The sequence below is a fragment of the Psammomys obesus genome, unplaced genomic scaffold (assembly GCF_907164565.1).
Source record: "Psammomys obesus unplaced genomic scaffold, mPsaObe1.curated_primary_1811, whole genome shotgun sequence".
NCBI lineage: Eukaryota > Metazoa > Chordata > Mammalia > Rodentia > Muridae > Psammomys > Psammomys obesus.
The window spans coordinates 14,877,555-14,901,897 of NW_026592548.1; the positions used below are offsets into that span (position 1 = coordinate 14,877,555).

A 24,343-nucleotide genomic window follows, 5' to 3' on the forward strand; every position below is an offset into this window, starting at 1 on the left:
GTATGGACGGACGGGTTTGTGAGGACATTTTCTGATAAGCATAGTGTGGACTTTGACCATGTTCCCTTGTCTGTCCCTCCCTCTTTCTCCTCCTTCCTCCCTCTTGCTACGTCTCTTTATTTCTCATCATGAACAAAGAAAGAAAAATAATTCAGCTTAGCCTCATATGGAACGCCGTAAGGTGCCAGCTGGGTAACACTGTTAAAGAAGAGACGGACACCACTGGGCACAGTACAACTCACACTTTATTCTGTCTTCACCGGTGTACATTAGGGGTGGGCAGCGGGGCACTAGTGTGGCTGCAGAAGAACTCTGCACTAACGGGCTGTGGGAGGTGTGGCTGGCTTTGGCACACAGACTGGATAACCATACATTGGCTGGAAGTTGACAGGCAAGAAGAGAAAAAAGCTGAAAACCTAACACCCCATGGAAATCATGTCTGAATTCTGTAGCAGGTTAAAGCATGAATAATTACAGAGACTAACATGCAACCTACATAAGTCACACTGTGAAACTACAGACTATTTTATTTTCCCTTCTTAGAGATGTGGAGATGGTGGCCTTGGTAATCAGTTCCTAGCAGCAAAGAAGAGCAAGTAACACACTCTGGAGAGACCTGCCACTGATTCCTACAGCAACATACCAGCTAATGACATAGTGCTAAATTATATATTCCTTCTAGACAATCTTTTCACTAAATCAAATCATATATTGACCCAATAATTCTAACTCAATGTATACTTACTTAAATGTTAATTCCTCATGTCTTTATAATGCCAAAAGCATTTCTGTTAGTGTTTGCATCTTTGTAAGACACAGTGGACAAGAGGGGAGCTGGGCTAATAACATCTTTCCTTTTCAAAGATAACAGTATGCTGATGACAACATCAAAGAAGCATTGCTACTGTGCCGGGAGTATTCTGAGTTTTCACATCATTGTACCATACAGGGAGTCCAAAGAGCAGAATAATTACTTCTCAAGACAAATAAGGGAAGAGGGAAGCAAAGGGGAATTGAAAAAACTAGGTCTTGCAGAAGAAACTGTCATAATGAAGAATCTACTCGCTTGTATTTGACTAAACATAACAAGAGGACAGGTCTGTAATCGGATGATAGAAGGATGCTGCTGACAATTACATGCTGGTTGGCCTACACCAGCTCAGTGGGTTGGTTTTCCTCTGGTTGATTTTGAGATGGTCATCTCTCACAGGAAGAATTTCTGCTTTTTGCCAGTGTAGGGCCAAATTTAACCCCCAAAGGCAACCATAATTGCTGAGAACAATTTTTCTTTATTAATTTGGGCATGTGGCTCACATTCATTCACCCTGGAAAAAAACATATTATTCACTCCTGATGAGGTGTTCTGAAATATGATAGTGACCAAGATATGGTTCATTCACAGGGTGTACATAGTTAGATATTTGCATAGGATATGAGTCTAAAGTTAGACAGCAAGGAAGAGATAGAACTGATTTCTTCAGAGAGATGGCCAATAAGGAAGAGTGGTAAAGGATGTTTTGGCTTTCCCAGGGGATTCTTACTTCTTTCTACTGAGGGAAAATGCAGTGAAGGCAATTCTCTCCTGCTCAACAAGATAAAAACCATTGATCACAAGAGAGGCAAGGAGAGATAGACCTGAAGTAATCTTTCTTTGTCTCCCCAACTTTAAATATTGAATGACAAACTGTAGACTATAGAGCAAAGATGTGACCACAAGTTTGATGCCATGTCTGGTTGGGTTGGTCACTATTCCTTGTAAAGGTCCATGTCCCTGACCCTGATCTTTTCAGCATTTAAAAAAGGAATGTTCTCTTCCTTTGCTGTGGCATTGTTCTTTGTAAGAGACCTGTGCCAGCTGAACATTGTGTAATCTGAAGACTAGAGAGGAAACAAGTTTCAGTTGAATTCCACAGTAAACATTCATGGATATTTCACAGAAGACTCATACATTGTTTGAGATTGACTTTTGGGACCATTTCCTGATTGCGCTCCTAGACCTTGGGTGGAGGCAGCTCCCTCTGGCTCTCAGCAGACCATCAACAATCATCTCAGATGCTCTGCCTCTTTGGAAGGAAATGCCTTTTCAAGATCATGATGATTCTTATGGGGTAAAAACAAGGTGAAACAGAAAGAAGCTGAAAAAAGGGGAAGGGGTTAGGTGGAAAAGGACTTTCCTCCATGCTCCTATAGGACTAGTCATGAGGCAAATGACGGCATGTGACTCAGTCTCTCTAAGATCTACCCATGGGGTGTTTCGGGACTTCTTTAACATCCTGATCTCCTGGGGCTGAATTTACCTTCCTAGACGTGCTCAAGGCAAGTGTCAGGATGTACATCTTGGGGTTCCTGTTCCTCATCCAGTCACTCTGATTGGGGTCACAGATCTGCTGAGGAACCACTGCTCTTCTCTAGGGGAAGGGAGGGCTGGTGGTCATAGGAGAGAGATGTGGCCATGAGGCAGAAGAGCAGGGGTGCACACAGGGTAGATCTTAAGGAAGGAATTCAGAATGAACAACCTTATCCAAGGTCAAGGTGGCTATGAGAGAACTGGGAAAGGCCAAAGACAGTACCTAGCAGAAAGGCTTTTAGAGTTGAGAAGGGGCTGGGAAAAAACCATAAATCCATGGGTCAGGGAATTTCTCCGGAACCAAATGTGATTCATGATACCGAGGGGGAGAAAAGGTCCCTTGCTTCTCTGGATGATCAGGAAGACAGTCTTTATAATACTCCGCAACTCTATCATTTCCATACTAATAACACAAACACGGAAATGAGTGTCCCCACAGTATTGATCACGTTCCAATGATTGGTTAGTCATGTATTTTCTAGGTCACTTAACTCGTTTGGCAAATCCACAGGTTAGGTGCCACCGTGAGGAAAAGGAGGGTGCAGAAAATGAAGTGATTAAAATGGAAATTATTATTATTTTTGTAAACAAGAGTTAGTAGCACAGTGGCACAGTAGATTGTCAAGGAAAACAAGAGGAGTGGGTACAGTCAGTCATTAGCCTGGCCTAGGCCACACTGGCCACAGGAGAGGGACTCTGGCTCAGGAGTCCATCTTCTTGTTAATAAAAACGGAGCAGCAGGTGAGCAGACCGTCCACCTTTTCCAGTTCCGAGTTGCTCACGGGGATCAGCAAATGGTCCTTCAGCTTCTCATAAACCTGCCAGATAGCGGGAACCAAGAGGGAGGAGGACAAGGAAGGTTACAGCCTGGCCTGTTTTGCTACCCGCAGGGACAGAGAATTACTCCAGTTTACGCATCTGTGCCTTTCCGCTGTTTAAGCCCAAGGTACTCGTGCCCACAGACCTCCCTCAGAGCTGGCCACAACTGACTGACCTCTTGTTCTATGCTTTAACTTCAAAGTGAAGGACGTGTCACCAATGTGACTGTGGCCTTCACTCTGCCATTGTCATTCCTAGGTTAAGTGATAATCAAAACCACATGGCTGTGTGTCCGGCTTACACATCCCTCCCTCTCTTCACCCCAGTGCACTTTTAACTACACTCTCATGTTCCTTTCTTTACCAACTCTACGGGATGTAAGTTCAGTGCGCGCTGCCGGTCACCCCGAGTTTAAATTATAGGTGTGAATTTTATAGCATCTTTCAACCATCATGGAAAGTATGTGTCAAAACATCTAATTAACAGTCCACAGATTCTCTCCCCCCTCCCCCCCGTGATCAAAACCACACTTTAATAAAACAAAATTACTTGAAAACTCTGCCTAAAAACAACCTGCCCTGAGTCTTTCAGAAACACTGTGTTCCTTAAAATTCAGCACACTGGTTGGAGTGCAGGAGCCAGCTGGGCTCCAAACCCAGTCCTGCCAACTTCCGGCTGCCATGTCAGTTAACTGGTGTTCCTTCCAAGCCTGTTCACATCTCTGGAAGGCTGGGCTACGGCTACTGTAGTGCCATTAGGAGGACCGGCGATAACGCTTAGGGCAGGCTCCGCACAGTGCCTGACCCACAAAGCTCCTTGGTGAACAAGGGCGCTACTGATGTTATTCTACTGCTTGATGGACACAGGGCTGAGCTGAGAGGCAGTTAATGACATTCGGTTGCTAGGCGATCAATGAGGCTCAAGAGGCATGAAGTCCTCAAAGTGGGTTCTGTGCACTTGCAGCTTGTTCATCTCGCAGACTCTAGGCCGGGGGCCGAGGACCTGCAGCATTAACAACCCTGGCATAAAGCTCCGCTTTCGTCCTTGTCTGCGGTCGGGTATTTTCCTCAGGCTCATACTTCTACTATGGTAAGAGAATAAAATTACCTCCGCATTCCCCCAAGTCTCTTCTCAGGGACTTATAGAGTGGCCCTGGGCAGAGGGTAAATCTAGTCTAATACAGAACCACCAATGTGAAAAGCAGAGCAAGGGTTGGAGAAGAGCGACTGCCTTGCAGGCCTGAGGACCTGAGCTCTCTGCAAGAGCTCGTGCAGAAAAAGCTGGCTGTGCTGATGCAGATTTACAGCTCGGGCACTGGGGCAGAGGAGACCTGCGGGGATTCCTGGGGCTGCTGGCCAGTTCTAGGCTTGGGAGAGACCCTGCCCCAAAAAACCGAAGAGTGGGTAGCTCCCGAAGAAAGATCCATGACTGACGTCAGGCTTCCACACTGGCATGTGTACATACACACAAAAATAGCATGAAGCAATATACTTCATACTACAAAGACTACATAGTCTTTTTCAAAGCAGAGGACATAATAATAATAATAAAAAAAAAATCAGTGACCACTAAATGTCCTTCTACAATATTTGTTATAAATGTCATGTTCCTCTGGGCATAGGGGCTCTTACAATGCCTAGAAGTTAGAGAGCCTGAAGCCTCATTGGCGCAGCTGGTTATGTACCCTAAGGATGATGAAACAGAGGACTAATGAGAATGAAGACTTCTGGAGACAACGGCGATTTTCTTAGCTTAGGAAAAACTCCAGGTCAGAGGCTCTGGCTTGCTGAGTGTAAGTGTGTCGCATGTCTTCCTGCTCTATCTTCCTACCACCGAGGCTGTGCGGTCCGCTATTTTCAAAACTCATTCCTGCTCCTCTGCCGTAAGAAGGCACTAACTCTCTGCTCAAGGGAAGCTCATGAAGGATGCACACTGAGAGCTGGAGCAGAGATTTGGGAAGGGGATTTCTCTTCCTTTTTCTTGAGACAGGGTCTTGTGTAGCGCAGGCTGACTGCAAACTCGCTCTGCAGCTGAGGTTGGGTTTTAACGTCTGCTCCTCTGCATCTGCCTCTCAGTAAGAGGGTCCCAGGAGCGCGCCACCCACCCTGCTTGTGCACAATGCAGAGGAGTACACTCCGATTTGTGCTCACTCAGCCAGCACTCTACAGTCGAGATACCTCCACAGCCCTTGGGGTTCTTGTCTGAAAAACTCTCACCAGAAGGCAGCGCCACCCCAATCACCACGTGTGCGCAACTGACTAATGGCATGAGTGAGAAAATGTCCATAAACAGTTCCCTTCCTCTCAAAGGTCCTTTTCTGCTGTCTCGGTGTATGTACAGCAAAATGGAAGTCCTCTTTTGTCATTCCATGACAGGAAGGTCCCCAGAGAGGCTAGCTGCAGGACAGATGGAGTTTTTTTTTTTTACCTTTGCACTTTCTGGGTACTCTTCTGGGGTTGGGTGCAGCAGGACATGCCCTTTGCTGGGGATATTTAGGTAGATGCAGTTGGCAGCCATGTCGTCGGGTACGGTGAGCTTGTCGTAACGGTGGTCACTCATCTGTTGCATGATCTATGGAAACAAACAAAGCAGGCTGAAGTGGGGCCTCGCACACTCCCACACAGGAAGGCAGCAGGGTGAGAGCAGACTTCTAAGGGCTGCCGTAGGCTGCTCCGCAGCTCAGGCTCCTGGATGGCCCCTCTGGTCACTCAGAACCGGAGGGAGAAAGCCTGATCAAGCAGGGACCCTACAAGTGTTCTCATTCTCTTAAAGCTTGCGTTTCTCTCTGTTTATAAGGCTTAAAACTTCTCTGTATTTTGGCTTCTGTTCCCAAATCATACCAGCAATCCACAAAACAGCCAAATGCGGAAAGCCTGGCTGGAGTTTTGATAACAGGCCTGGCTGAGAAAACATGGCTGCTCTAGTCTTAGGAAAGATGGATTACTACAGCCATCAGAGTGGTCAGTAAGCAGTGCCCACAAACATGAACAAACACACACACAATTTGCTCTTCTGTGTACATTAAAGTCAAGGCCTAGATTTCCAAGATCACAGTTAAAAGTAGGTTAGTTACACTACAGTACGAATAAAGTGGGATGCCAGGACACACACTTATTATCTAATCACAAAATTTCTATTAGCATATAGTAATATATAATAATAAATTTCACTATGGCATTTCTATGTACATAATATATTTTGATCATATTTACCACTCCCCAATTACCTTTTCTTGCCCATTCCACTCCTCATGACCTCATTTCTCTTTCCAACTAGTCCTCCTCCTTTTCATGTCTTTTTATTTTTGATGAGCGAATACATTTCCTTAGCCTGCATATGAAACTGTCCTCATGTTTTCATCTAGTGGTAATAAAGCTTCAGGTCTTACACTGAGGTCTTTGATCCATTTCAATATTTAAACCAACTCTGTACTACTAAAAAATCTTAGTCATTCCACTTTATTCTTTTGTAACTTTCACAGCTGAGACAGCGCCGAAGACTACTTGAGAGAGGCCCAGTCACTGGAGACCTCAAAGAGATCCCCAAAGCATAGTGTATAATGGCCACGGCTACCCATCCAAGCCTAGACAAAAATAAACAAAACCTAGAACATACACTATGCTTCCTGACTTAATTCCTTAAGCACCAGGAGAACTCTGAGCGGGTTCTGGCCCAGTGCTTTGAGGTGGGGTCCTTCCACCACTGGGGAGCATCAGAAAGCCAGCTGGGTTTGCAACTTAGGGTTCGGTAAACAGATGATTCAGGGTATTCTCCATTCACAGAAAAAGAAGACACAAGACACGCTGCAAGAGAAGGCTGGCTGGCTATGTGCTCTTCACCTAGGTGGGGCGTGGAGGTCTCCCACTGTCGACCTGACTCACGTGCCCAAGGGTGACTTCGGGGCAGAATGGTGTTATCAGTGCTCACGCCTTGTTTACCAGTGAGGGAACACACTACTGCAGTCTCCAAGGTTGAGGAGCTCAGAAAGTGCCAATACCAGAGACTGCACTTCCTTCCTGCTCTGTCAGGACTCCCCTCCCCCGCATCAGCTTCCTGGAGGGAGCAGTCCTCTCCTTCTTTGGCCCTTACTTGAGTTTTCTTGAGTTGATGGCATTTATCTGAAATTCCAATCTCTGCTTTCCTCACTTTTCCTCACCATTTTTTCCTGAGCTTTTTGCATTATAGCGTCTGAGGGGGGCATTCCAGAAATTACTGACAGAAGAGCCAACAGCCAGGCTAGAATAGTCTGAAGATAGTTTCATTTTTCTTTCGTTACTGGGAAGAAAAGAATTATAATTTTCTTAATGGGGAAATAATTTAATGCTGAAGATTGATGAAGCAATTTACTGATAAATTCTCCTGAGAGTTACTCTTAAAATAAATGCCTTTACAAATCTCCAGAACCACCTCAGGAGAACCCTTCCAATTAATTTATCGAGGCCTCCTTGGTTATCATTTTGTGGCAAATTCTAAGCCGTGCTGTAAGAAGTGACTCTTGATAATGAACAGGCTCCATGTGGAGCTGTGAACAGTGCTGTTCACTCAAAACACAAAAGCTCCACATGTCAGGGGTAGTCTGTGTTTCTAAAGGACTTGGAAACAGTAACTGTAGGTAACAAACAAGCAGCCCTTCTTTTTCACGAAGAGACAAGGATGCTTATTCTAGAAATGATGAAGTTCTGCCGTGTTAGCTGAGGACCAGGTTTCCCCTTCCCTGTTCCAGCGTTTATTTTCATCGCTTGTGTGCTGTTACTGAGTGGTGAGATGGTTGGCTATTTACTTAGAGCTGTGTGCAGGATACACATGTATATTAATGAGGCAGCAGATTTGCTCTTCAGGGGATAGAAAAAGGAACAGGGGTCACATATCTTTATGGTGTATGTGTGTATGTGTCTGTGAAAGGTGCAGGGATCACATCTCTTCATGGTGTGTATGTGTGTATGTGTGTGTGCCTGTGTGAACTTACACTGTCCACCCCAGCAGGGCAGCTGAGGCTCCCGGTGACCATGCTAACCACCAGGCTCCCTTTCCCCTTCTTGTGAAAAGATGAGCCTCCCAAGAATGCAGTGACTTGTGTTCCAGCATTTTCTTCTTCTTAAGAAGGATGGAGGAAGGATGAAAGAAGTGGCTTCGTTCCAGAGTCCTTGGTAAAGTATTCGTGTAACTGTGAGGGCTGAGCTTCCTGCTCGTCATAGCACCCCACAAACGGAAGGACGAAGTACCTAAACTTTCTCTGCACGTCACCAAATTTCTCCTGGAACAGATTCCTCCAGCTCAGCTGGGAAAAATCCACCTAAGTTTTCTGTTATCAGTCTGTGGGGTAAGATTTGCAAAAGCAAACTGCATTCCAAATGTGGTTTCTGACTTCTGTCAGTGGAATTATTATTCTGCGTTGAGTAACCTAATTAGAATGGTGCTAATTGGCATCAGAAGCTGTTGATGTCTGGTCCAATTCAACAGGCTTCACAGGGTACCCCTTGGGGCTAGGTACAATGGCTGTGTAAGGAGGCAAGCAGACAGACACAAGGATATGCTCAGTGCAACCTCTAGGAGGTGACAATCTAATAATCCGAGTGAGGCCAAGGTATGGGAAGGGTAGAGTCTACCTCTCTACCCTTTTTCTTAACCCAGGAGACACACAGTCCCAGAGAGGAAGGGGCTCTGGGCACTGGACTGGCCACAGCAGTATCCTTGTGCCTCTCTCGTAGCTGCTGGCTTGGAGGGACTTGCCTTGCTCTCCAGAGTGGACTTGCCACAAGAAGTGGGAGCCAGTGGGACCATGCTGGCTTTCTGCCTGACGGAATATGCACAGCCAGTCACATTAGCCAGGCATTTCCGGCAGTTTCCCACATTTCTGGGAATTTTCTCATTGAAAGGATTGGAAAGCAGCCCCATTCTTCTGCTTCTTACTCATGCCTTCTTTGTATTACAGTAATTACATTAAAAAAAATCCTGGGCTGTGTAGTTGGACAGAAAAATTTAAGGCTTAATTGGTCAGATACTGGGGCAAAGAAATAAAGAAGGTATTTAAAGATATTTAGGAAATATTCCAAACACATTTTTGGCTTGCTCATAATTGATCTTCATGTATGCATGAGCCCATCTCAATACATTATAATGAAATCAATATTAAAAGCAACCAATTATAGCATCCATTGAGAGATACAGTGTACAATGCACAATCACCTTTCATTGCCACTAGGTATCTGAAATAACTCTTCATTGATTTATCATGCATCATGAGTTTACTGAAAGCCTGGCAATATAGAGTAGGCTCAAAGTCCTGCCAATTCTTTTAAGACTGAGTCAATGTAATGATGGACAATATTATAGAATATTATCGCTATCATGTTCTCACGTTTTATGGACTTGCACAGGTAAGCGCAGAATGAACACATCTTGGGAGCCATGTCTCTAATTAATTACGCAAGTAACTGTACTGAGGATTAAACCCAGGGCAAGTACTCTGTTGCTAAGCTGCACCTCTGGTCCACAGTCGTGATGTGTTGTGCATGTGTTTTTGTCTTGTTTTTTATTTTTATTTTTATTTTATGTGTATTAGTGTGAAGGTGTCAGATCCCTTGGAATTAGTGTTACAGACAGTTGTGACCTGTCATGTGGGTGCTGGGAATCGAACCCCCGGGTCCTTTCGAAGAGCAGATAGTGCTCTTAACCACTGAGCCATCTCTCCAGCCCCTTGTTCTGTTTTTTTGAGACAGGGTCTCATGTCATAGTTCTGTATGTTCTGGAACTCACCATGTGGACCAGGCTAGCCCCACAGTGATCTGCCTGCATCTGCCATGCAAGTGCTGGGATTAAAGGTGTATGCCACCATGCCTGGCTCAGATGTGTATTTTTTATTTATTTTATTAAAAAATTTTTTGAGTCATATTTTCTTTGTGTAACAGCCCTGGCCATCCTGGAACTTGCTCTGTAGACCAAGGTGGCATCAAACTCAGACATTTACATGTCTCTGCACCCTGAATGCTGGGATTAAAGGTGTGCGCCACAACCACCTGGCTTCAGATATGTATTTTAAAAAAATAACACTTGTATTTTTCCTTGAGGTTTCATATTAAATATACAATGTGTTTGGCTATATCTATCCCCGTACCCCTCTTCCATGTTCTTCCCAGCACACCCATCTTCCCAATTTTATTTCTTCCTCCCCTTCCCCTTCTTTTTAAAAAATATAACCAACCAAATCCAATCAGTGCTACCCATATGAGAATGAGTGTGGGGCATCCACTGGATCATGGGCAACCTACCAATGGCCACACTCCCAAAGCAATACGGCTCTCCATCCTGCAGCAGCCATCAACTACCAACAGCGCCTCAGCGAGGGGTTGGCTTCAAGAGCTCCTCATCCTCCAGGCTGGATTGTTGACTGGCTTGACCTCCTACAGGCAACCACAGCGACATGCAGATCTCCTGTTCCGCCCGGAAGACAGCACTCCACAGCAGTGCCCCCATCCTCCTTACGTTCTTTCTGCTCCCTCTTCTACACTGTTCGCTGAGCCTTGGTGGGGGTAGTGACATGAATGGCTCATTTAGGGCTGAGCCCTCACAGACACTTATTTTTAGCATGCTTAGCAGTCATGCCTTTCTGCTGTAACTGCTACCCATCAGGAAACAAAGCTTCTCTGACCAGTGTTGAAAGAAGCATCTGCCCTGATGGGCTCCGACAAAGCAACTTACAGAAAGGAAGGGTTTAATTTTGGCTCACAGCTTAAGCGATCAGTCAACCAGAGCCCAGAAGGCAAGGTACAGGGCTGTGGGACAGACAGCTCTGCTCATTGTAACCCGTCAGGCAGCAGAGGGAGGCGAGTGCTGGCACAGGGCCCTCTCTCCTTTTCATGAAGTCTGAGACACGATCCCATTGGAAGGTACCATTCAGATTTAGGGTGGGTCTTCCCTGTTCTCTCTGGAAATGCTCTCATAGATTCATCCAGAAGTATGTTTCCATGGTGATTCTAAATCCCGCTTCATTGACAAGATTAACTGTCCTAGTAACCTAAATCCCAGTATCAAAGATTAAATCTCTTGGGTTTTGGAGGCAGCACTATCTCAACATATCTTTACTGATTGGAAAGAATGGAAAACATTCAACTGTACTTATTGGGGTTATTTACACTCTTCCTCTTCTCAATTTGTTTCTCATATCAGCCCCGTGTATGGGTGACATTGTCTCTATCTTTATGCGAAAATAAATCAAGTGCTGAGAGATTTAGTATCATGTCCAGGCTCACTCAGTCCTTTAGGCAGGCAGTCTAGATTTCAAGACTGGATGCATCTCACATCAAAGGCCTACCTTCTTCCTGATATACCAAACCACCATCTTGTCACCCAAAAGCCTAGACTCACACTTCATTCACTGGCAGCCTGTGGTGGGATAAATTTTCTTACAGAATTTTCATGACATTTGTAGAAGTTTGTGGGCAAATGCATTCTGCACAGAATCTGGTGTTTGAAGCCATCTGAGTTTGTGTCTGGCCTCATATGGCTTGGTTTATTTGAGAATATGTTTTATTTTTTTCTCTTTCTCTCTAAGTAAAAGAAAGAGCAAAGACTTGGGAACAGAGTGGGAGCGAGTGAAGGGCATCATGATGGCTAGAGCAGAGGGGAGCAGGTGCAAAGGTGAAATACGGCCAATAGCCAAACCCCACGTGTAATGGTGCCCTGGATCAGTTTGGCCACTGTGACACACTACTGCAGTCTAGCCTGCCTGGCAGCGGAAGGCTTGTCTGGAGAATAGAGAAGAGTTGGTGCACACAGAAAAAAATTCTAAATTTTTTTTTTTTTCTGGATCAGGGGAAAGAAAATTGTCAATGGGATTCCCAGTTAGGTAACTTGATGTAGCTATTCTTGACCCCAGCAGCTAAGATTCAAAGTATTATTGGAAACGTTGGCCTAATATACACTATCCGTATTTGCTATAAGGATGAGCAGCGCATAGTTTATAAGCGATATTAAAACTTCCAATGCTCCTCACTGGAAATTTAATTTTGTGATTTGCTCTCATAGATCCTTTAATTGAACTTGCAGAGCTTACAGCTCTGAGGGAAGTGACAGACAGCATGGCGCCTATGTAGCTGCCGGTCCACAGCTCTGTTTATGCTAATGAGCAATACTGTGAAACAAAGAAGAAAGTTATTGGAATTTTGTTTGGGATGATGAATTGCACAATCGTTTAAATACTGGAAGAGCATTTCATCATTTCTCCCCACATGCTATGGCTAAACACGTAACACATTTTAACATTTTCTTTTCTCCCCTTGCAAGGGGGTGTGGCTATGTGGCTGAGGCCAGCCTTGCATAGCAGCGGGTACTGCAGGCATATACGATCACCCCTGGACCAACACACTTTTAAATTTAACCTGCATTACTCAGATTTTTCTCCATCATTTACATTTATACCAAAGGTTCTTAAATTAAAGGTTTGACAGTACATGGTGTTATGTAACTGAGTGTGTGTATGTGTGTGTGTGTGTGTGTGTGTGTGTGTGTGTGTGTGTGTCGTTACAGCTACAAATTAATTCAAAACCAAATGTCTGATGAACCCTAAGGTGTTTCTGGCAATGTCTGTCCATACTGTAGTACATGACTTCACTGTAGCCTTGAACTCTGCACCGTTTATGTTGTCACAACATGCGCTGCCAATGAAGGCTGCACGAAACACCTCAGCTTAGATTTGCAACAGCTGTGTGCTAAAGTCGGCAGGGTCTTTACCCTCCTACAACATCTTCTGCTCCTATAGGCACATGAAGGTTTAATTGCAGAAAACAATGGCTTTTACCATTCTGCTGCATGTAAGTATTGAATTAATTTATCTTTGGATTGCATTATGTTAGACAAATGGACATATCCCATTTTTCGCCAGAGTGCAAAACTGCTTTGACCTCTAAGTAGTGGTAAAATAAATATATCCCAAAGAACTTTTAATATTTTTTCAAAGTTTATTATCAGTAAGTGCTTGATTTGTATAACTCTTTCATATAACTAGAAACCCAGGGCTATGGAAAAACTTGTCAGGTGAAGAGGGGTCAGGAGTGGAAAAGCTTAGAGGCCTCGGTCTAGATGGCCTGTAAGACGAGTCAAATCCTGACTCCTATGGAGTAACTACCCCGCCCTCACCCTCAGCCCCCGGGTCAGTTCTGAACTGAAATCACTGTTACACAAAGAGACAATATACACAAATAACCCGAAGAACACCGCCAGCGGCAAAATACAGTAAGGTAGCCAGAAAGTTAAGAAGTTTTGAATATTTCTACCTCTGTTTTAATACAATTTGCTTAATTCTCAGTATGTAGAATTTAATTTTTTAAGATGTGTGAGTGTTATGTCTACATGAATGCTTGTGCAGCATGAATGTGCCTGGTGTCTATAACGGCCAGAGAAGGCAGCAGATCCCCTGGGACTGGAGTTACGGGCAGTCGCGAGCTGCCACGAAGGTGCTGGGAATTGAACCTGGGTCCTTCAAAAGAGCAGCTAGTGCTCTTTAAGCACTGGCTAAGCATCTCTGAAGACCTCAACCCTCCCCCCCCTTTTGAGACAGTGCTAACATATGTAGCCCTAGCTGGCCTCCAGCTTAAAATCCTCCTGTCTCTGCCTTTCACACGCTGGGATTCCAGGTGTGTTCCGCCATGCCCAGCCACAAAATTAATAGCTAACAGCAGTTATGTTTAACAGCCAACTTGTAAAATTCTCCCAAATTTTATAGTCAGCTCTAAGAGGCTAGTAAGAGCTCTCATCACCAAACCAATGCCTTAATGCCCTCTTCATGAGACCTTGTAGTTTTATGAGTCTTGGTTTCTGGATGTTAGTATTAGTGGCCTACCATGGACGGCTGTTATAAGTTGATGCTAATATGAGTGACCTAGCCTGGAAGGCTACCATAAGTGTATTTCTTTTTTTTTTTTTTTTTACCAACACCATAACAACGTTAGTTTTGAAATCCGGTTTGCAGAAATTTTGCTTCCTATGGACAGACTGTTTTTGAGGACTAATGTTCAATCAATTTAGAAAATGCATAACGGGATGAGGTGTTATATTACTGGAAGACAGATGATCAACTGGAGCCAAGATTCCTTGGTGCTTTCAAATATGCAAGAAAAGATGAAGTGTTTCCTCTTTCACACTGCGTGAATGGATGCTTGAAGCCCCATTGTTCCATCACTGAAAATGAACCATGGGATACCTTCTGTAACTTGGCTCCGACCTTCTTTACATCACCCTTCCCTTGTATTTCTACTTGCCAGTTTGCTAGACTTTATGCATGTTTATAGCCGTTTTTGTGAAGTGGGGTGAAGTATGACTATATAATTTCAAAAAGTTCTTTTAAATCATGATTTTAAATTATGATTGTTGCTCTTAGAGCTTGTGCTGTTGGTGTTCTGTTCAGGAAGTTGTCTCCTGTGCCAATGAGTTCAAGGCTCTTCCCCACTTTTTCTTCTAAGCGGTTTAGTGTGTCTGGTTTTATGTTGAGGCCTTTGATCTACTTGGACTTTAGTTTTGTGCAGGGTGATAAGTATGGATCTATTTGCATTTTTCTACATGTAGACATCCAGTTAGACCAGCACCATATGTTGAAGATGCTATCTTTTTTCCATTGTATGGTTTTAGCATCTTTGTCAAAGATCAGGTGTCCATAAGTGTGTGGGTTTATTTAAGGGTCAGAAGGAAGGAAAGGAAGACCTCCCCCCCTATCAGTGGACTTGGGGAAGAGCATGCATGGAGAAGGGGGAGGGAGGGAGGGATTAATAGGGTAGGAGGGAGGGTGCTACAGGGGGGATAAAAGTGAATAAGGTGTAATGAATAATAATAATAAAATAATTAGAGAAAAAATAAATTATGAAACTATTATAGAATACTTTTTCTTTAGTACACTTTTTGAGACAAATTTGAAATATATACATGTGTATATATGTGTGTGTATGAAAACTATATAGTTAGTCTAAGCTAGTCTCCTGATTAGTGCTGGGATGATAGGTGTAGGGTACTAGCTCAGTCCCCAAAGAGATTTTTTGTTCTGTTTTGTTTTGTTTTTTTGAGATAGTTTTTCTCTGTGTAGCCCTGGCCATTCAGAAACTCACTCTGTAGACCAGGCTGGCCTTGAACTCACAGAACTCTCCCTGCCTCTGCCTCCTAGCTGCTGGGATGAAAGGTGTGTACAACCACCGCCCAGTTCCCAAAGCTGTTTTTAAAAAAATATTTATTTTTATTTTTGTGTGTGCATTTGCGTGTGTGTGTTTGTGTGCATGTGCAAGAAGGTACCTACAGAGGCCAGAGGTGTCAGGTCCTCTGCAGCGGGAGTCCCAGGTGGTTGTAAGCTGCCTCACATGGGAACTGAATTCAGGTCCTCTATGAGAGAAGCAGCGCTCTTCGAGGCTGAACCATCTCTCCTTTCTAGCCTCGTCAGAATAGTTTTACTTTATTGTTTTATGCACACAGGGGTTTCGCACTGGCTTATTCGGTGTAGACCATTTATCTCCCTGGCCTCTGCCCGCTAGGTGCCAGTCATATCCGCTGGTGCCCTCTCCCCCTCACGGCGACAGTGGAGAATCCCTCCATGCATTGCTGAGTAGCCCCTGAGAGAGAAAGTCGCCTCTGTCAGAGTTACTGAGCCTCAAATTCATTCATAGGTTAGAAGAAAGATACTTTTTTCAGAAACAGGACGAAAAACGAGAGAGAATGAAAGCAAACTGCAAATCAGGACACCATTTACTTTCTGAAGTAATTGTCTATTTGTGTGCATGCATGTGTGTGCGCAGGTTGTCTAAGTGTATGCTCTTGTGTGTACTCATGCTGGAAGCCAGGGGTGGATGTTGGGGGTGTCTTCCTAGTCTCCATTCTGATTTTTGAGACAAGGGCTTTCACTCAGTCTGGAGCTTGCCTATTGGCTGGGCTGGCTGCCTGTCACGCCCTAGGATCTGCATGTCTCTACCCCTTCCAGTGACCACACCCAGCCTTTACATGGGTACTGGTTATCCAAACTCAGGTCTTCATGGTTGCCAGGGCAACTAGTTTGCCCATGGATCCTCTCCTCACCCCATCATTTACTTTTCTGGTCTTTTTCAAACGGTAACATCCCTGACAGAAAATTGTTATTTAGGAAAACAGCTGCTGCCAGATCTTTTATAAGAAATCCAAATCCCCAGGAAACAAAGAGACTTTGGGTAATGAGGAAAGAAGCTTTAGGGTCGCTTTCCCTGCTTCCCCTACCGCTGCCAGGCTGAATGCTTACCTAGATGCCTTACAGGTCTGAAATGAGAGGAACAATCTCAGTTTCTGAATATGGCCTTCATCAGTATTAGACAGAGAATGAGGAAGAGGTACTTGCAATTCCTGGAAAATGATTTCATTGCGTAGAAAACCAAGAATAAAGCCCCTGAGACACAGGCAGGATTTGAAACTTAGCAGACCTGCTTCCCACAGGCTCCGAGCGAGGAATCTGGGTGATGAGCCCACCGCAAGGCTGAAAACTGGAAAGTCAGTCCCAGAGCCTCAGCTGCGATGCAGGGTTCATCTGTTTGGGTTTTGTGAACAGAATTTAAGTGGGCAGGGAGGTGTGGTTTAATTGTGCTCTGTTCTGTGATTTGAGGCATGTCTAGGCCAGTGTATTGCAGACCTGGCTGGACAACAGAATCATCCAGTGAGTTTTTGAAAAAACACAGATGCCTGGGCCCCAATGATAGAGATTTACTATTATGATTATTATTACTTGGGAGGGCAAAAGTATCATTATTTCTTTTTCTGTCTGAACCCAAAGCCTTAAGCATACTATAACAAGTGCTTTACCGTTGAGCTAGATCCTTTGCCACCAATATTGCTTTTGAAACATTCAGAAGGGCTAGGAAATGTAGATTTTATTCTAAGTGGGACAAAGTACTGATTTGAAACTCAAGGTTTATTTGATGAGATGGAAGAGTGGAATGGAAACTGGAGATTAGCTGTAATGAATTGGTTTAATGAGTATCATTTTCCAGCTCTCACTAAGCTTTTGTTTGTGTGTTTGTCTGTGGGTGTATGAGCTGACTATGAGTGTGTATGAGTGTGTGCATGGGTGTTAATGGGTATGTGTGAGTGTGTAAATGTATATGTTGGGCATTGAACCCCAGGGCTCACACATTCAAAGCTTGTTGTACCACTGAGCTACACCTGCAGCCTTGCACTGCAAATATTTTTGCCTTTTGCTCTTTACTGAACGCTCTTGGGAGGCGCTATGACATACAGTGGGCATTCAATCTATACTTGCTAAATAAAGCATGACCTTTAACAGTGCACATCAGCCAACTCCTAAATTACTCCCCCAAGCCTCCCGATGGCACGTGTGCCCCGCCCTTTTGTGTAATCACGCTGGCTAGGGAATCTCTGACTTCAGTCAGCTCTGGATGCTTTCCACAAACTTTCCTCAAGTCCTCCCTGACAAAGTTCAGGGATGGGACCAGTGTCTGATCCAAGAACTATTGGGGTTTCCTTCCTCTCCACACTCCTCCTGATGTTAACGCGGGATCTGTTTGTTTTCAGGCTGTAGACTCCAGAGCTGGAAAGGAAGACAGACTTTCTTTAAGGCAAGGGTCTGTCTCCCTGCCTAAGAAAGACAAGTGAAATAATACTGCAGGTATGTTAATATGCAAATGCTATCAACCTTGAGAAGGGCACTATATTGAAAATAACATTTTCCATTTAAAAACAAATAAACAAACAAACAGCATGGCATTTTAGAGAAAATAAAGCACTTCATAAGCATTTCTATTTCTTTCATCAGGGCATGGTGTAAAAATGGAGCCCTGTGAGAGGAGTTCTAAGTGTTTGTGAGAAAACTCCAAGAAAACAAGACAAGTCTTGTGATTTTCAGTTTCTCTGAAAACATGGACTTGTTCTTGGATGCTGCTGCCACCCCCCACCCCCCCAGGTACAGTGGGCAGGAGTGAGTTACTTCAGATGATTCACTGCAACCAGCCATTGTAACATGTTTATACGCCATGTGCAGCCTGCCCTCACGATTGGACACTTCTCTCATGTGACTCATCTTAACTCTCAGAGCGTATATTGTCGGATGCTCTGACTAAAGCTGGCTATTGCGTGAGACTTCAGTCCGCCTCATTTATCATTTCTGTCCTCTCAGGTCCCCCTGCCAGCTCGAGCGGTAAACAGGGGAGTGGCAATGCTAGGGTTCCTTCTAGAAATGTCTGAAGAAATGTGTCTCCTGAGCATTGGTCCTCAATCTGTGGGTCGAGCCCCCTTCGGGAGTCACCTATCAGATAGCCTCAATGTCAGACATTTACATTCCGACTCGTAACAGTACCAAGATTACAGTTCTCAAGTAGCAACAAAATCATTTCATAGCTGGGGTCGCCACAGCATGAGCTGTGTGAAAGGGCTGCGGCCCCGGAATGTTGACGAGCACTGCTGTGGAGTAACTGTGCTCGGGATGACGTCCCTCCATGGCTTCAGGTGGCGTTATCTGCTCAAAGATATAGCAGTTCACTGTGGAAACGCTTTTCTCCTCTTGCCCTCAAATGTTCAAGCGGGAACTGGTGTTTCATGAACCCCAGACACAGCCAGTGACCTGAGAGCAGGGTCTAAGGATCGGCTTGCCTCATGGCTTCATCTTAGTCTCACCAAATGGGGATTTCTCAAACTCCAGGAATGTGCTGTGCAATTTAAACGTGTGCTCTCTGTAATTCTTGTGTTCATGGCATTTGAGAATCACTCATGGATTATTCAGATTAGAGCACTACCATCTTCATGCCTAAAATAGTATTATTAGTATTCCTCTGGATGAGAAAACTACGAATAGCTGACCTACACTGAGCTCTTACAACTCTCCAGAGCATTGGTAAAAATGAAACAAATGACCGGGAAATATAAACAAATTATAATTCCTTCAGTATTTTCATTTAATTCTGTTTTGTTTTGTTTTGATTTCCCTAACTATGAGTCACCTCTGAGTATGCATGCGGTCATAGCTTTGAACTTGGTTCTACTTCATGAAAGGATAAAGAGGCATGAGTACTGGGACCTATCTCCAAAGTTTTTCTTTTTTTTTTCTTCTTCTGGTTTTTTGAGACAGGGTTTCTCTTTGTAGCCATGCTGTCCTGGAACTCACTCTGTAGACCAGGCTGGCCTTGAACTCACACAGATCCGCCTATCTCTGTCTCTCTGAGTGCTGGGATTAAAGGCATACTCCACCACTGCCCTGCTCAAAGCTATCTTTTAAATCTTGAGAAGATGCTGTGAGAAATACAGGAATTCAATTACAATACGACTACCTAGGTTCCTTAACAGAGAGATGAGGTTTAGAAACATTCTTAAAGGCTGCCAGACTAACGGCATTTTGAAAGATGAAAATAAGAGATTACTTAGTGATCACTAAATGCTCACTAAGAGCGGGGAGGAGTGGCGGAGTGTTTTTGCAGGAGTGCGGTTGCAGCGGAAGGAGGGTCTCCGCAGGGACTGGAGAAGAGTTCAGTCTAAACACCACCTCCAATTTAGCGTCTGTATTTCACCACATGCTTCACTGATGTTCCGCCAAGTAACGGGGCACCCATCAACACCAAAGGCATTTAACACATGTGACTTCCTCCGCGGATCAGTAACCTAAAACTCAACCATGCGCCTTCCACCTCAGCTGACACATATCTTAATCCCTTTGACACCAGAGGTGCTGCTGTTGACATGGCCAGAGGATGGCTGTGCATGGTGGGGTCAGGCCATGATGTGCAAGTTTAGCTCACAATACAGGCGTCACCCTCTTATTTACTTATTTTTTAATCTTTTGCCAAATCAATTAGGCCAAGAAAACAAATTGGAGGCTGGTAGAGATGAAAGATATGTGAAGTGATTTTTGTGATGGGTTCTGATCATGGGTAAATACAAACTTTAAAAAAAGACAGAAAAGAGTGAAGGACGGAGACTCCACAGTTGGACAAATGCTGACCTCCGTTGCTGCCAATGGAAACTGAAGTGGAAGCCAGCTCTGCTAGTGTCTTACAGGCTTATTAGACCCTGGCTGTCCTCCAGAGCAGCTGTCCTCTGGACATGTCTGGGTATCACTCAGTTCCCCAAACATGGATCTAGGTCAGTGAAATGCAGCAGCCTACTCCACCCAGTGATATCTGACAGTTTGTTCCTTTGGAGAAGACCAGTTCAGAGGCACTGGAGAGGTCTGAAGTCTTTTTCCAGATCCCCCCAATGCTATCCCATTCTGGAGATTTCCTCAGATCATTTTTCTCAGCACTGTTCTCCCCCGCAAAGGCCCTCAGTCCCAGGCTCAGCTGCTCCTCAACCTGGCCTTTCCTTCTCCACTGGCTTGTCCGTTCTCATACTGTATTCTTTCTCATTTACTCCTGAAAGATAGCACCTAACTAATAATTGTTATTTCTGTTGAATCATTACAGTATAGTATCTTTCTGAAAGAACATACCCTGATTTTACTCTTCTAAAAAACACTTTGGGCTAGTGGTGCATGCCTATAACCCCAGCACTCAGAAAGCTGAGGGAGAAGGATGGCCAGCCAGAGCTGAAGACTGAGATCCTGTCTCAAAGACCAAACCAACACACACACACACACACACACACACACTTTGTAGCTCTCCATAGACTATAGGTAAGAAGGTATACCACACCAGGAGAGACACTGGGCCTTCTTTGAAATGACCCATGTTGGTGGCTTTTATGATTACATGGACACTATTTTTTATTAGGTGTTGCACATCTTCACATTTAGTGCATGGCAATGGACTGTCCATTATGGAGTTCCCAGCAGGAAAGAATGATGCTCTCATTTCCTATCGAGGCTGATTCAACTTTTTTTTTTTCTTCCAAGAATAGACAGAGGACAGGACATGGGGTTACATGGGGAGAGCCAGAGGCTCAGCCAGGATGACAATCCATGAATTTAGATTCTAGGTTTCGGCTTTGCCCTCACAGCTGGTTTGACTCTGTGGTCAATCATGCCATTTTAGTAAAATCAACATAGGATCCTTTTTGAAATTCTCCTTGTCCATCAGGGTGGCTTGAAACTTCAGTTATCTTTTACTCTTCTTCAAAAACTTCATACATCAAGCTCAGGCCCTGCTGTTAGATGGTGTGTTTATGTGAGATCAGGGAGGGCCACAGAAATATAGAAGTGAGTCACAAGCAAACTTCCTGTTCTCAGAAAATGATAACATTTGTGAGTTTTGGTAAAATGGGATATTTTAAGAAGGAATTTCAGCATGTCAGATGGATTAAGAGCTGGAATCTAAATGATTACCCAGTTAGGTATTATATTTCAAGTTCAGGCCATTTTGGATTTGTGACAGTGATTAAGGTTAGAATTTCCAGACTCCCACTGGCTTTAGTTTGATGCTTTCTCTATTTGTCCAGCCATGTTGCCTAGGGACTGGCTTCCTCAGTGGTCCTTTACCACTTTATTTGGGATTCTAAGATAGATGCCTAGGAAGTTGCTCATATCCTTGAAGTAAAAGTTCTTAACTTGGTCTCCCATGGAGGCTGCTGGGATCTTGCCTAGACCTAACTCCCCAGGATTTTCCGAGATTGGCCAAAGCCATGTGTTTTCAGAAAGGCCCTCAGATGATTTTAGGCTGCATCTCTCACTAGGAACTGCTATTTTGAGGTGACTTTCTGATTTTTCCTTTTGTGAGACTTGGATTGCAAAGCCCTGTGTGAGGGCATGTACCTGACTGCCAAGAGATGCCCGGATCCCCCCTACAGTATCCCATGGAGTCACAGCAGTACTTTTGATGTTCCAGTGTATAATGGGCATGCTGAACAGTACTTTAAACACAATTTCTTCCCCCCTTTCCCCTGATGTCTTTTTGAAAGCCTAGAAGAAAAAAATGTGCACATCATTATTCCCTTTCTCCCGCTTGGCCAATTTTTTTCCTTCTTCCTGCCTCGGCTGTTCTGGCCTCACAGCTTCAAATTATTTATTACCTTATCATGCCAAAGCATTTTATTTTGGCCACCCCAGCCTTGCTGGCACACAGCACTGGGAATGCTGTCAGATACGGTAACTGTGCTGCCAAGAGGCGCACGCGGTTGGTATAAGCGTGGAGGCAGTTTGTTTAGTGTTTCGTTTCTTTATACAGGCGTGGCAGACTAAAGGACACCAGCGTTTTGTGAGTCTGAGGAGCACACCTGCAGTGGATGTCCAGATCACCGAGTTAAACTACAATAGGACAATCAGCCTTTCACAGCACAGGTCCTAAGGGGAAAGGCTGATGGCTACCCTCTACAATTCTCTGGGACAAGTGCAAAGACATAGTCTTTATTTTTCCGTATCAGCCACTCTGTTGATACTGGTGCATTTTCCCTTGTCCTTTGGCTTTGCTATTGTTGCAGTGTCATTAGAGGAAATTCCAGACAGTGAAAAAACACGAAGGATCAAAACACATTTAGGGTTTTTCCAGCTCCATATTTCTTTTTTTTTCAAATGTGGCCACCTATAAAATGACATGGACACTTTTGGACATAAAAATCAACGGTGAAGCTGAGTCAAAACAAGAGGAAACACAGTCTGAGAGATCTGTATTATACTGTTAGTCATTCAAAGAAAAACAAGCTGTGCGCTATGCAATTCAAATGAGCTGCAAAGCAGCCCTTGTCTTCATTCTAGGAATCTTACATGTGCGCTCAGTTATTTCAGGAAGTAGATCAGAAGCCTAAAAGATGTTTCCATTGAAATGCACCCAGAGCATTTAATTTAAAATTTCAAGTCTATTGGAATTCCACTTACTGTACAGCAGCTCATTTACACGACAATATGAAAAATGGAGTGGAGGTCTCATAATTCTTCCTACTTTTAAAATAATAATTTTATTATAATACAAAAGAAGAGAAATTTTCAGATATTTTGTGGTTTTGGAGACAGGATCTCACTATGTAGCCCAGGCCAACCTTGAGCTTGAAATTCAAGGATATAGTTCCATACCTTGCTAAGAACAGAATTATCAATAAAAAGGAAGGAAATATTTGAATGTACAAAGGAGAAAAACCACTGCTCTCTTGCCCTCAGAGTAAGGAAGCTGAGAATATTCCTTGTGTTGCTTGGCCAGCAGACGGCAGAACTCTTCAACAGGCCAGACTTGGATTTTTTTTTTTTTTCCTAGGTTGGGTCAGCAAGTTCCTCCTTGGCTAGTTTCCAGAGAGTTTTATCCAAGAGCCATGTAGTGGTTTGATTAAGAATGCCCTCCATAGGCTGAGATACTTGAACACGTGGTCTCCAGTGGCTGGCACAGTTCGGGGAGGCTTCGAAGGTGTTGCCTGGCTGGAGGGAGTGTACCCCGGGGACATGCTTGGTTTGTTCTGTGTTCTCAGTTTGCTCTCTCTCCTTAGTGCCTGCACTTCAAGAGGCCTCAGCTTCCTGCTCCAGCCACCATGTCTACTGCTTGCTTCCACACGTCCTCATTTTGATGGACACTCACCCCACTGCAACTGTAACCCAATTAAAATATTTCCTCTAGGTTGTTTCCGCTGCAGTGTTTCATCAAAGCAACAGAAGAGTAACTAATGCTCTGTCCCTCCACCACTTCTTCCGTCCTCCTTTCCACTCTCTATCTCTCTCTTCCCCTCCACTTCCTTTTGAAAATTCCCTTCCTTCTCTTCCCTTTGTCCTTTTTCTTTCTTCTTCTCCCAACTGATTGGATGACTGAATGCTACCAATGAGATTAAGTTAGAATTATTGCAAGTATCTCCTAAGGGCAGATATTAAAAACTATCCTCTTGTGATGGATAGCATGTAATTAATCCTGGCTTATGGAGAGGAAAGCGATTTATTTTAGATGGAACTAAAAAAAGGACAGGGTAAGAGATGGCACAAAATTAATTTTTATGTCTTCCTTTATTAAAAAAAGAACAGTCTAGTCCATGAGAAAGATGGAGTCAAGTGGAGGATTAAAGTAGGGGTGTGGAAGGTGGACCTAGGCATTTCTGCAAATTAATTAATTAGTTCATGCCCAACAACAGATGTATTTTTATAACACACACTTAGAAATTGCTTTTGCTAAAAGTATTGACTTCTCATTTGGGCCCACAAGATGACTTTTTAAGTTACTCTTCTGTGATCAAATGCATGATAAAAAGCAACTTATTTAAGAAGGAATTATTTTGGCTCAGGGCTGAGGGGAAGGCCTATTAGAGTTTATGATGGCGGGACTTGTGGCTAGCAAC

General features: G+C 44.0%; 1 protein-coding gene and 1 long non-coding RNA gene across 3 annotated transcripts in view; one reads left to right on the top strand and one right to left on the bottom strand.

Moving 5' to 3' along the window:
• Positions 1-227: 227 nt before the first annotated feature.
• The window catches only part of Ddah1 (dimethylarginine dimethylaminohydrolase 1), a 131,668-nt gene continuing 107,552 nt past the window's right edge, over positions 228-24,343 (bottom strand). For both annotated transcript variants that reach the window (XM_055614362.1, XM_055614363.1), the window contains exons 5-6: positions 5,594-5,737; positions 228-3,165 (exon numbers count right to left, since the gene is read on the bottom strand). In XM_055614362.1, coding sequence (XP_055470337.1) covers positions 3,049-3,165; positions 5,594-5,737 — 261 coding nt within the window. In that variant the 3' untranslated portion in view covers positions 228-3,048. The remainder of the gene's footprint in view (positions 3,166-5,593; positions 5,738-24,343) is intronic.
• LOC129682139 (uncharacterized) lies at positions 4,156-23,626 on the top strand. The gene is made up of 3 exons (XR_008720937.1): positions 4,156-4,255; positions 17,693-17,786; positions 23,510-23,626. It is a non-coding gene; the product is annotated as an uncharacterized LOC129682139 (long non-coding RNA).